This window comes from Corvus cornix, chromosome 1 (genome assembly GCF_000738735.6).
Source record: "Corvus cornix cornix isolate S_Up_H32 chromosome 1, ASM73873v5, whole genome shotgun sequence".
Taxonomy (NCBI): Eukaryota; Metazoa; Chordata; class Aves; order Passeriformes; family Corvidae; genus Corvus; species Corvus cornix.
Window position 1 is genome coordinate 37866609 of NC_046332.1, and position 13825 is coordinate 37880433.

At 39.4% G+C, this 13825-nt stretch overlaps 1 protein-coding gene and 1 non-coding gene across 11 annotated transcripts in view; both read left to right on the forward strand.

The window, feature by feature from the left end:
* CEP295 (centrosomal protein 295) overlaps positions 1-13448 on the forward strand; it is a 67152-nt gene extending 53704 nt beyond the window's left edge. For 6 of the 10 annotated variants that reach the window (XM_039563296.1, XM_039563287.1, XM_010400642.3 and 3 more), the window contains 10 exons: positions 1240-1354; positions 2904-3137; positions 4658-4815; positions 5046-5208; positions 7284-7927; positions 8582-8752; positions 9874-9991; positions 10747-10947; positions 11501-11609; positions 13085-13448. In XM_039563296.1, coding sequence (XP_039419230.1) covers positions 1240-1354; positions 2904-3137; positions 4658-4815; positions 5046-5208; positions 7284-7927; positions 8582-8752; positions 9874-9991; positions 10747-10947; positions 11501-11609; positions 13085-13373 — 2202 coding nt within the window. In that variant the 3' untranslated portion in view covers positions 13374-13448. Of the gene's footprint in view, positions 1-1239; positions 1355-2903; positions 3138-4657; positions 4816-5045; positions 5209-7283; positions 7928-8581; positions 8753-9873; positions 9992-10746; positions 10948-11073; positions 11240-11500; positions 11610-12114 lie in introns of those variants that run through there. The other 4 variants (XM_010400641.3, XM_010400639.3, XM_010400645.3 and 1 more) reach the window with 4 other exon arrangements.
* Positions 910-993, forward strand: LOC120411662. Its single transcript, XR_005604117.1, has one exon. It is a non-coding gene; the product is annotated as a small nucleolar RNA U2-19 (small nucleolar RNA).
* Positions 13449-13825: the final 377 nt, after the last annotated feature.

Below are 13825 nucleotides of genomic sequence, written 5' to 3' on the forward strand. Positions count from 1 at the left end.
GCTTGCTGAGACTCCTTTTTCACAGTGCTTTTCCCCAGGCAGGCCTCAGCTGGGACTGGTGCTCTGGCTCCTTCCTTCCCACGTGCTGGACTTTGCATTTGCCTTCATGCCATTCCTGTAGAGGCAGCCTCAGAGGTCCCTCTGGATACCAGCCCTGCTGTTCGGTGCATGGGATGCTCCTCCTGCCTTAACGTATCTGCAAATTTGATAAAAAAGCGTGGTGTCACCTCCTCTGGGTCATTCATTGCCAAGGACAGAGCCCTGTGTACTTGTTCCCCACCTCCACAGAGTGTGTAACCCTGCAATCACTGACCTCTGAGCCTGATTATCCAGCCAGGTTTTTAAAGCCAGTTTTTTTTACCCTTCTTACTGTCCATCCGTCCAGGTTGCAGCATCCAAACTGGGATCATAGAATATTGTGAGACTGTTAAAAATCTTGCCAAAATCAGCACCAATCTCCCTCTTTTCTCTTACCCAAAGATTCCATCATTTTTTTAGGAGATAACAGTATTTAAAACATGCGTGTATTACATGTATATATAAAAGTGTCTTAGGATGTAAATATTTTGTATGAGTATGTTCAATATATTTGTATAAATTAGTACATAATGAAGATTTTTTATTTTCTTAGGGCACATTTAAGTCAGAGTTTGAAAAGAATTGTTCATATCTAATTGTTCAAAATTTTGAACCACAGGAACCCTCATTGTCTGCTTCACGACTTTGTAGAGCTTACCTTAAAATTAAGGAAGATAATGCTTTAGAGGATTTTGTGTATTTTAATTTCACAGAATTAGATTTTAAGTCTCCTGTACGCAAAAACCTCAATATTGCAAGTACTTGTAAAGCTCATGACTTTTTAATGTTTTGCATGTATGTCCCTCTGAGATCCACAATTCTACTGAAGTGGGTCTGTGATGAAAAATAGCCAAATCTGACCACCGGGAGATAAAACAATCTTCTAGGTGTCATGATTTGTATGCAGTTCTGAGAGGCTTTATAACTGTGTGTGTGTGTGTGTGTGAGTGTGAGTGGGAGGGGAGGGGGCTGTTGGGGAGTGAAGTGCCTGGGACATGGGGTGTGAATGTCTTGTACTGAGCAAGGATGAATCTGTATTTGCCTGACTGCAAAACATGAAGGCTCCTACACTTGACCTGAGCTCAGAATGAAATGTGTGTGTTTATAGCTTTACTTCTGAACGTGTGAATACACTGTAATAGGTGTGTTGCTTTATCCTAGGAAGTACCAGGTTCAGAGGCTTTCATGCAACAAATACCCTGTGATGTAACTTCAACAATTTCCACTGGCAGCTTTTCAGCCAGTGAAACGTTGAATGCAAGCCCTGTTGACACTGGTGAGTGTTCAGGTTTTGTTTTCTTGTAAAAGGAAAATTGTGGTTTAATTTTATGGCAGAGTGAGGCCAACTCACTGAAAGTAAGTTCTTCTGAAATAAACTTACGTCAAACTTCACCGAAGGTTGATTAATACATCTTACAGAGTTGGGTACAACCAGAATGTTTTCTTAAGTGCTTATGATTTTTTACTTTTATAATAATTTAACATTATAATACTTCTGCTTTGGCAAGGGATAGTTTGAGCTTTATTAGGCAACTGTAACACTAGCAGCTTTCAAGAAGCAGTTTTTGTTTTAAAAATTGTCTTCAAATGATATACTGATAAAAGTTTCCTAATCAATATATATCATGGGTTGTTGCAGAGCTATGATTTTCGTGCTCTTAAGAGAATTGTTCCAGTATCTGCTTGTCACCACAATAATTCTTAATGACTTATTTTTTAAAATGTCACTTGAATGCCATATTAACTTTTAATAGTTTTCTGGGAAATACATGTTCTTAGTATTTTTTGTTTGTAGTCTGCCTCTTGATGTTATTTTTTCATAAAATCAAAAACAATTCCTTTATAATAAATACATAAGTGCTTCTAACATTATTACTTGTGAACATGGAAGTGAGTTTGAAATTGATTAAATAGTGACCCTTGGATTTACTTACTTTGAGGTTTAATATTGTGTTACTCTGACACACATCTGATTTCTTAAGCAACATCTGTGTATGAGTTGTTCCATGTTTATAAATCAATTTTTGAAGATTACAGTTTTTACAGCCTGAGATTTCAGTGGCTCATTTTAACCCTAATGTTCCAAACTAATGTTATTTTGAGTAGTAAACTTCATAATTCATGTGACAAATCTGTGTTTTATTGATGTAAGAAAGCTAAAGCCATTTCTAAGATCATTTGTTTGTAGTTTTTCTTCTCTATTTTTTTTAGTTGTGAAAGAAAAATACCAGAAGTTTTGTTATTTGACTAAATAAATTTTTCAGGTCTAGCTGGGTCTTCACCATACACTCAGTGCTTAGTAATGACCTTTTCTGGTAGCTTTGTGCAATTCTTCTGTAAGCTTATGGATAAGAAGGGTTGGTATGCTGTCTAGGAACATGATTTTGGTTGTCTTGATCTCTCAAATTTCTAGTGTTGGTATTAAGCAATTTCTGTTTAAGCATGAATAAAACCACTGTGCAGTGTCATGAAGATATTCAAGATCACATGAAAAGATTGACACATTTATATACAGTAGGAGGTAAAGAGTGCTAGCTAGCAAAAAATAGCAGTATTAATTCTTTTCTGATCTTGTAATTTTAGTATTTCCTAAGTCTACATTCTGTAAAAGTGCTAAGTACTGACTGCTCCCTAATTAGATATTAGCAACTTGCATTTGTGAAAATGTGTGGTAAGGTTTGTAGGAGCGTTGACAGGAGACAATTAAAGAAACAAAACCCCAGAACTCTTTATGAATATTTCAGGATATTAAGCACTGTTTTCTCAAACGATGTAATGTATGTGATGTGTATGCAAAACTGTGAACATCTAACTTACTATTTCAGGATTATCTTCTGACTGTAGAGAAGATGGAATTCTGAGAGAAGCAGCAAACCACCCTTGGAACTCCTCACTTCCTTTTACCTTGCAGCAGAGGCAAGAGAATTTGTCTGGAGCATCTGAAAGTCAGCTCTCTGAAGGAGAGATGTACTTTTATAAGGCAAACCAGAAAGAGCAGATCCTGGGGAGACCTACTGGGAACTTGAGTTTGAACTCAGAGGACAGTACACATATCCAAGGTATTCAGTATTTTATAGCACTTTGGTGCTACTCTCTGATCATGCAGAATGAGGAGCTTGCTCAGTGTTAGGCATTGGTCTGTATTATTTATATTCAGCTTACATTTTGAAGTCAATAAGGATTCTACATGCAAGAATTCAGTACTTTGATGTTCTTGATGCTTTGTGTTAGGTACATGTTCACAAAGCATTACCTAGTGCAGAAAAAAAAGATAAGACTGACCACATTTTTATCAGTTCTGTGCAGCTTCCTGCCACTGTGGCTGGGGCTGTTTGCTACCTGTGCCACTTTTGTCACTTGTTTATGCACAGCTTTCACTTCAGGAAGGTAGAGAAATACTATATAATACTTTATTGTTCACAGGGGGTCACATAGTTGGTGAAACTCTGACTGGTTGGTGGGAGTTTTTTGGTCTCTAGAAAAATGTAGCAATTAATGAAAATTAAGAACATCATTATTAGCTATCATGAAGATGATGCTAGTGTTTTAATTCAAATCACTTCCTTCTGGAATGTTTGAAAACCTCAAATGATAGAATTGCAGCATAATCTAGACCAGGAAGGATTTCTGGTTACGTGGCCCAAATTGTCCTTCCTGCTCACAGCAGAGCCAACTTAGACTGGGTTGCTTAAGACCTTGTCCAGGCTAGTTCTGAGTATCTCCAAGGACAAAGATTCTACACACGCAAGCAACATTTTAATAACTTTCTTACTTTCTTTTTTCTTTTCTTGCATGTTCCAGGAGACTGCATTTTCTTTAAACTGACAGAGGATACCTTTAGATTAAATACTAGGCAGAAATTAATCATAGTGAGGGTGTTGAGGCACTGGTACAAGTTGTCCAGAGAAGCTGTGGATGCCCCATCCCTGGAAGTGTTCAAGGCCAGGTTGGATGGGGCTTTGAGTAATGGTCAAGTGGAAGGTGTCCCATTGCAAGGGGCTTGGAACCAGATGAACTTGAAGGTCCCTTCCAACCCAGACCATTCTAGGATTCTCTATAATGTCTCTTAGGAGGTAGCAGACAACAGACATTTCTTGTACCACTTCTTGTACCCCCAGTTCTTCTTTTAAGGTTGAACAAACTCATTTAGCTTCTCTTTGGACATCGTGTGCTACATCCATCCTCTAATCATCCTTGTGGTTCTTCATTGGTCTTGTTCTGCTCTGAGTTTTGTACTAAGAAGCCCACACTACTTCTGAGGCAGTCTTACAAGAGCTGAACAGAGAACTTACAGTCTTCACCTTTTCATTTAAAGAATAATAAAATTGAATCAGTGTAACACTTTCTTACTGCTTTTTATACCTGCATTGTGTCAAAGAATTGGATGCTGTAAAGATTTCGTTTTTATGAGCTGGTATTTGTATACCTGCAGAATTCTGAAGGCTTTATTTGCTGTTTATAGAAACAACTTGTGGTATGTCCATTGTTTGGGGGGAGAGGGGGGTTGTTCTTACGGGGAGTTGGTTTTGGGGATGTGGGTGATGTTTGTTTGTTGTTAAAATAACCTCTTTTCTTACAGCTCCATCCATTGAACGCTGTTTTCCTGAAATGGAGAGACCTTTTCCAAACTTTCATCACCAGCTTTTTCAGCCCCTGGAACCAAGTGTTGACATTGATGCATCATCATCATCATCCTGTTCTCAGTACAGAATTTCACAGCACAGAGAATTTAGCAAGGTACTGCAGAAAAAACTCTGGTAGAAGAAATACTTTGGCTTAAGATCTTTAAATGGATAATCCCTATACTGTGTTCTATTTAGAAGAAACACAACAGTATATGTTATATACGTGAATTGCTGATTGTAGCAGAATTGTGACCCAAAAATCAGATACTACCTTTAGCTTTTTATCCTCCATATTTCTGAGAAAATTAATCTTAAATCAAAATTATTTTTTTATGCCACCAGACTTCAGAATTTTCAACAGAAAGTCCAGATATGTCTACATCTCTAGAAGTGGAAAACTCCAGTCTGAACAGACAAAGAGGCAGTCTACCTCCTAGTCTTGAAACAAATGGGCAAAACAACACTGCATCAGAAGAAGAGTCTGCTAGAGAAAATGTCACTCCAGGTATGTACAGTGTAGTCAGATCAGTGCTTTCAAAATCAGCTTTGTGCCAGTGTATAAATATGAGCCCTTAGTGTGGGTTTGCAGTGTTGAAATGGGGACAGATCTTGCTTCTCTCAGCCCTGCTTTGAAATGTCTTAACTGCTGCACTCTCACTATCTCCCTCGACCCCCTTTAACGGTGGAACTCCTGAACTTTTAAAGCTCATTTCTTGAGCAGTTATGACTGTGATATAAAAGCAGACTGGCTTATTCAAGTCACTGTAATGGATATTATGTTATTTATTCCTTCTGCGGTGATTTGTTAGCAAAGAAATGTCAACTCTGGCTGAAATTGTCCTTTTTCAAATATTTGTTCATGTATATCCATTACTTTGTAAGTTTGAGTAAGCTAAGGAGATTCCAAAAATTGATTAAAATTTTGTTCATGTGTTAGAGTCTCTCTGAACTGACTCATTTGTCTTTTATATAGTGTTCTTCAAGAAACAATTCAATTTTCCTTTGCCACTGTTACGTCACAGCAATATATTGCACACTGCAATACTTGGTCTGATTATAGAACTGCCTTATCTCTCTACAAAATAAAGTGGAGGACAAGACAGCAACTATTGAGCTACAGTGTTGTAATTAATTTAGTGGATTAGGAGTTTATGATTAAGTTAACTGTGTCTTATAGCAGGAAAAATATTTTTTAATGTTTTGCAGTTAAATTTAAATTAACTTGGTATTTCATGTAATTCTAAGTTCTAAAAATTCCAAATGCAGCCAGTAGCAATCTAAACATTTCTGGAGCAAGAATCAAGTGTTTCCATGTTTCAAGATGCTCCAACAAAAGCTGAACAGGAACCGGAAATGTGGCACAATAATTTTAGTAATAGATGTAGTTACAATGTAAATGTTACTGGTCAGTTATATTTGTGACTTGCAAAGTAATAAAAAATGCTAGAAGAGATTGACACTTCAAGACTTCGTGACTGTGGTCACAGCAAATAGGATTTAGGAAACTCCATTCTAAGGTCAAACCATTCTGTTTCTAAATTGCTTGTAGAAACAATCTTTGTGGTTTAACTGCAGTATCTTCCCATCTCTTAAGTGTTTTTGTAATCCCAAACCAATTATTTAAAAGGAGGGGGAAAATAACATAAGCAACAGGCTGAGCAAGTGAAAACTATTATGGGTTGTCAGTTCAAAGAAGGCTGATATGCAAGTGCATCATCTGGAGAATTTTCTGTTGATGGCTGATGTTGCAGTGTAACTCTTCCCTCCCCATTAACAGCTATTTATCAGCAGACAATATTCTTTATACATGTAAAACTAGATATTTTCTGTGTATCAAAGAATGCAAAAAAAAGTCTAAAGGAAACCATTAAAGGTTTCTGTGGTACATTCTGGTGGGTATAAAAAGCCTGGTGATAGCACAATGCTGGAGTCAAACTTAGGACAAAACCAAAGTGATTTAAACAACACTGTTGTTTGGCAGATGCTGTTCTGCTGAAATGCCTCCCCAGTAATTAATGTTGATACCAAATCTTTCTCTTTGCCCAGCCTCTTCTGGGGAAAAATGGTATCTTGACTTGTATGCTCAGATGAAGAAAGGTAATTTAGGGTGCAATACGGTACCTTGCAGGAACAATAGTCTTTCTTCCAATTTGAATGTTGCTTTCTGCTTTGAAGATCTGACCAAGTAATGGTGTTTTGGATCATTTTCTTTCTGGTTTGCAGATTTTCTTGCAGGCCCAAAAGAGACTCAAAGGACTTCCATTTACAGAGTTTAAGTTGTAAAATGTATTGACTTCCAGTGTAGTTATGTCAGCACCATCACAAAGTCCATCCCTAAACATATTCTAAGAAGCAGCAAAAACTGTTGTTTCTTGAAGTTTCATGTACAGTGATGGAATAATGTTCTGTAATGTTAATGGTACTATGTTTGAGGAAACTTAAGCGGTTTTTTAAACAGAATGTTCCTTCCTATTTACTGGACTTCTTGTACATTACTCAAAAGTCTTACTATGGAGAGACTTAAAGTGGAAATTCTGTTTTGTTAGCAAGAAGTTTGACTTCTGACAATTTCTGAAACAGGATCTGAAGAATCTTTTCACCCACTGCAATTAGAATATACTCTGAGTGATGACTGTCAGAATGCTGATCAGCCAGAGGATCTTGACACCATGTCACAGAGATCTTTTGAACAAATCCCTGGAATTAAAAACAGAGGCAATGAGAACTGTATTTCACCTGCAAGTGAATATGAAGAGCTGTCAAGAAGTGTGGGATGTATTAATCTGCAGAGTTCAGTGGAAGATCTGCGGAATGAAAGTCTGATTCAACTGGAAGAGCAAAAATCATTTTATCAGCTAGATACCACACCAGTTACAATGGATGAAACTTTCCCTCAGCAGTTATTAGAAGAGACTGTGTCTTCTGAAAAGTTACCTTTGGAGGCATTTGATAAGAAGAAACATGTGAAGCTTCCTGAAAAATCAGTTCATGTAGATGAAGTAAATAAAGCTGTGGAGCTGCATTCTCAGTGCAGTATGAATATAAAGGAGCCAGATCAAAGCTCTCCAGAAGGACAAGAATCTGTGAGGGTTCTCAGAGAAACCAACTTGGAAGACTCAGATGTCCACTTGCACACTGTTCTACAACAGAACAGTTCTTTACTGCAAAGACATGAAAAATATTCTCATCATGTGCCCAGAAGCTCATGTCATATTCCAGTCTGGGTGAGTAGAACAGATTTCCAAAACCAGGGGTTTTGTTGTTGCATGAAGTTTTTTTAGACCTTTGATATCTGAAAGCTTGGCAAATGTTGATTTTACAATTCTAGTTCCCGTTTCCTGGAGTTTTGCCCTACTCCTTCCTTCAGATCATAGCACTGAGATAATTAGCAGCAGTTTAAATGAGCTAAGTTCCCACAGTGGTTGGAGGAGCTGTAGCATCTCTACTGCATCTCCTTCTCTTAGCACCAAGGGATAGAGCTCATGCAGCTGGGTTCCATGGCATGGGAACCTCACTGAACAGCCCCGGCCCCATTTAGAAGCCTAAAGGATGTAAATAAATTAACCAAAGCATAGGCAAACTTAAAGAAGTAGCATTGATGTAGCTTTAAAAAAAAGTTTGCCCTAGAACTAAGTAATTTAAACTTGAGGAGTGGGGGTGGTTCATAGTTGTTTGATTGCTTTGGGTTATTTGTTTCAGTTTTTTGAATTCTAATGTACAAGTGCTCTTTCTGTATTTCATTTACTGCTTGGGGCAGGTGTTCTTTCTTCTATACGTTAAATGACCCTCCTTTTTCTGACAACAGTGGTTGCTATTGCTGAAAATACTGGGGTTTTACTTTTTTTCCTCTCTGGTGTCTTGATTAATTTATTTTGTAGGAGACTGAGTCAGGGTGTGGTATTATGGAAGAACCTGAGCTCACTCTAATAAGCTCCAATGACATCAGTATTGTAGAATCAGACCCTGAACATCCTAACCAAGAGAAAATTAAGGATGCAATGGATAACCCAGGAGGTGTGGATCAGTCTGAATGTAATGTTTTTACTGAGGTGAGCATTACCTAACGTGATTCTGTTTTGAACTTAGTATTAAGCACAATAAGGAGAGGCCCTACTATAGCAGGTAACCCACTGTTGCAAAACAAGAGATTGTTGGGTTCTCCAAGCTTTGTAATTGCTTTGGATCATCTTGGTTTGATGTTGTGTTTTCCAGACAGATTGTATAGGTCTTAAATTTGGGCTATTCCTTGGAATCACTACCTTGTCATATTGATGTAGATAGAGTTTGGGAAGACCTGCTACAAAAACCAAAACCATCTTGCTGGTGTTTGCAAGACTGAATTGTGTCTTTATAGTTGAAAACTTGAATGAAAGGGGAGAGAGGGTTAAAATGCAAACTACAAACTAAACAGGAAAAAAAGGAAAAACCCCTCACCTTGTGAGGATGGAGCCATACCATGCTGACAGAGCAGTTTGAGGTTTATGGGGAAGATGAATCAGCTCTTCATAACTGCCATGCTTAAGTAGCTTGTGGTGTTCTTTTTGCTGCTTGCTTAAATAAAGCAAAGGCTGTAAATTGCAGAGGGGCTGGGCTGTAATGAGACAATAGTTCGGGTGCTGAAGCAGTGATGTAGAACCAAGTAATCCGAGTCTGTTAGATGAACAGATTAGATTAAATCATGCACTAATTGCAAGAGGCATCTAGAGAATTCCTAAAAGTGTCTAAGGATGGGCCTTTATCAAGTAGCTGATACGTGGGTGAGGTGGAGGTTGGCAGCTGAAGGCTGTACTGCTGCAGTGGGTGTCACCTGCCTCTGGGAAAAGGGGGAAAAGACAGAGCAGGAAGAGAGTGATGGGAACAACTGGAGAGAGCAGGAGGAAAGGAAAAGAAATTAGATTTGCAGACCTGTATTAAGAACAAGCAATTGAAATCTGGTGGGCAAAAAGTCTTTAATGTAGGTATTTTTATTTTTCTTTCTAGCTTTAAAATGTTTTTAGAAAATCATACTTACTACCAAAGTTCATTTCTGATTTTTCTTTGCATCAGGCATAAAGGCAAAATAATGTCTTATATTTGCACTGGGTCTGTGCTAGTGGTACAGTAGTGTACTGCTTCACTCAAATCTGTGGTATATTTTAAGCATTTCCAATCACTGATCATTTTGAAACAGGAGAGAGAATTTTTACCACTAGCTCCAGATGCAGATTATTCAGCATTCATAAGGCCTGTCAGTTCTCCCAAAGCCCAGAGTCCCAACGAGAGTGGCTGTCCATCACAGCAGACTGCAGGTAATTATGTGGTACTTCAAGATACTGAAGTTCAAAGTATTGTTTTTAGTATTAAAAACATCAATAAAATACACCTCTCATTTGGAAAACAGAGGTGCTTTTACTTAGGCAGGTGCATCCTGCTGCTCAGGCTTGGTGTGTAGTACCTTTGACCCAGGTTTAGTGTGTGCCACGTTACCTCTTCCTGTGCCAGGTTCTGTCGCATGAAACTTCAGAGTCTCTACATTACACTTGTTTTGTGTTGTAATTATTCAGTTTGAAAAATTCTGTGTTGTTTTCTGATTTGCTGTCATAGTTTATGCACCTTCACTTATTTCTCATTTCCTGTTAGTCCCCCAAGTCCTGTAGCCAAAGAATTACCCTTTTTTTTTTTTTCCCCTATTCTGATGATAGTGTGGAACAGTAGTAAAATACTCACTTTTTTTTTTTGTCCAAGATGAACTGCAGTAACATGAAAGACAGGAATTCACAGAACTTAACTGTGTTAGGGACTTACCAGGTCTTCAGTATGTTTTGGGGCATCAAGATGCTTTTGATACAGTATTTGTCACAGCATTTGTCTGGGCAGACCTGCTGCCCATTACACAGGTCTGAACTGCTGCCTGTCCTGCAGGATGCCTCATCCTTCAATGCCATGCTCCTCAGGCCATCTACAAAAGTGCTCAACTCAGCATTTTAGCAGTACCTTGAAATGCATGACTTACTGCTTGTTGTTAACAGTGAGAAATGTGGAGATTTTTCCTTTTCTTTCACAGTGATGCTTCTGGAATTTGCAGCTACTGCCGGAAGTTTACAAAAATCTTTTTTAAAAAGAAAGCAGAATTTCATCCAGGAATCTCTGAAAAGAGTAGAAGCAATAAAAAATAAAGAGAGAGAAAATGAAAAGCTGGAAGCAAGAAAGCTTCAAAGAGGAAAGTCTGAGAAGCTAAGAAGCAGACAGGAGTCTCCAGACTCTGGTAGGTTTATCTGGGGACAAGACACAGCATTAGGTATCCCTTCAATTGCTGTTTTATACTAAAGAATAGATTTTGTATTGGCTACATGTTTGCTATTTCAGACTGGGATATTCTTTGTTTCTTCAGGGAATCAGGGAGCTTTGTTTTCCCCCACTGTGTGGCTGCCTCTTCAGTGTTGTAAAGGCCCTTATGGGGGCTCCTCATATTTCACCATCAGCCCACCTTTATCATCATAAAGTGCCTCGGCAAACAACAGCTGCTTGTCACAGAACAGCCACGTTGAACAAACTGGTGCATCTCTAGTGCCTGGTACTGGGGACTTGGAGGTTGGCTGTGGAGAGCCATGGATGGCCTAAAGCACAGGCAGCAGCCTCCTGAGAGAGACTGGGAAGATTTATTTTAACTCAGGATGCCATCTCCATTGTGTCCATTCTGCTAGCTTGTTTTGGTGTTTGTCATGTCATTTAAAAATCTCTGAAATCTCTCCTGCTTTTGCGTTAGCTGAACTAAGGATTTAAATTTAAGGTATGTTTGGCTTCTTTTTTTTCCCTAGGAAAAAATGGTGCACTTGCCAATCAGTTGAAAAAAGTAGGAGAAGTGAAAGTATCTTCTCCAGAGGACAGGAAAGCTGCAGAGATTGAAATGCACCAGCGTACGATCAGGTATTGCATGAACACAAGTGGGAGAAGTTTAATTAAACCCCAACAGAAGTTGTTGATGTGTGTCTTTAGAAAGCTGCTGTCTATCTGTGCTCTTCCACCTGGACCCAGTGCTGCTTAACACTGAGCAGGTGGGAGAGGAGCCAGGTGTGTTTGATGCAGGTACCTGCTGGGAAATGCCCTTGCAGAGGTGGCACTGAGGAAGGTCACCCTGCTGCTGTCACCCTGCTGGGGCAGCTGTGCCACTTAATGCCTGACATGGGATGAAATTTGCTGCCAAGTTCACATGTGCACTTAGGAGAAGCAACATGCAGCAAGTGCGGCTCGGAACGGGGACGGGATTTGTTTGTTGCATCTGAAAAAGAATTTGAAGTGATTCTGGATTCCTGGAGAGTGGAGTAAAATTTTCCCAACTGCTAGCAGCTGAGCCAAGGCATAAGCTTGTTAACTTACTCCAATTTTGCCACTTCCTTCCTGCCCAGACACAGTGGTTTTTTTGTTTCCACAGACTTTATAATCAACTTGCAGAAGTAAAAATCAGAAATGAAGAAAAAACAAGGCAGGAAACTTATGCTAGAAACAGAGAAAAAGCTAAAGAGTTTCAAAAGGTAATAGTTTGCTACAGTGTTCTGTTGCCCCTTGGTCACATGATTTCACTGAGTTCCCAATCAGCGTCCTTGAGATGTAGTGGGAATGGAGCTCAAATGGAGACCCTCAAACCAGTCTGGATGTTAAGCACTGCCATTGGTACATCCCATGTAAGAATTTCCTAATTTCCGTGTCAAAACAACTGAGCTGAAGTTTTCTCTAAAAAGCCTCAAGCTAAATTTTTCTGACTTGAGCTTGAGCAAAAAGGCTCCAGCTGCCAGAAAGTCCAAGTGGCAATAGAATGGCAAGCTCTTTATTACTCCAGACTTGACCAAATTTCTATTGTAAGGCAACATTTTGGGTAGTGTTTTTCAGGCTGCTTTGGCTACTCCAGGTATGGTGAGATTCTGGGTGTGCCCAAACTTAAAAGGTGCAAGAAGAATCTTGTCTGGGTTTTGATGGCAGTTGCTGTGGAACAGGGTTGAACAAGAGGCCTGGACTTGTCAATTTGCCCATTCTCCTGTTGAGCCTCAGACAACTGAAAGGAAGGAAATGCGTGATAATCCTGACAGGCTGTGACTCCTGGGGGGGGTCCAAGTTCAGTTCCTGCCTTTAGCCCTGCCCACCTCACCTGCTTTGTGGTGGCATGAATTGCTGCTTGTAACAGTGCTTTACAGATCCCATAATTAACAGAACAGAAAGAAGCACACCTTCGCTCCTGCCCTGTAATCCGTGGCCTCTTTAAAGCAGGGGCAGGCGCTGCCCTCACTGCTGTCCAGACCAGCACTGTCCACTCCTGAGGTCCAGGTTACAGTACCACAGCTGTGGCCCCAGCCCTGCTGGCTTTAGGGCAGTCACTTCAGCACTGTAGTTTGTTTGTTTATTTGCAGAAAATGCTGGAAAAACTGCGAGCCAAGAAGACTTGGAAAGCACCATGACAGGCAAAGACTTGGGCAACAAGGACACACAGTGGTATTGGTAAAATCCAGGCCACTGAATGATGCAGACTTAGTGGTGAATTGTGAAGCCACTTGGGAATCCTCAGCTTTAAGCTGCAGGAGAACAGTGAGTACCCCAAACCCCCCGTTCACAGAGCTCACTACAGCAGCAGAGGGACTGTGCTGCTTTCAACATTGTCTCAGACTGAGTTACTCGCCTGAAAGGCCTCTTACATGTTAATATTTTAAAAAGATACTAAGTTTTGTAATATACATGTATAAAACATTTTCAAATAAAGTTTTAAGATTATTTGAATCCTTGGGTAACAGAACATTTCTTTTGTAAAGCTGCAGTTTTTACCAGTTACATGCACTACGTGATTTAAGATGTGTGGGTTTCCTGCCATCACAAGGTACATATAAAAGCACTTGAATGGAAGAAAAGAATAAAAATCTTAGTTACTTCTTCCAAAGAGAGATTTTCTATCCATGTTTTCTGAGCTAATTACATAAATCATCAGGACAAAGTCAAAGCTCAACTTATGCTGTAAACTTATTAACAGGTGCAGTACCAGGGGCATTTCATTAACACTCATCCTGGTTAAAATGCACCAACAAATCATGGAATAGTTGGGGTTGGAAGAGACCCTTAAAGGTCCCCTGGTCCAAACCCCTGTGATGCTTCAGGCTCTG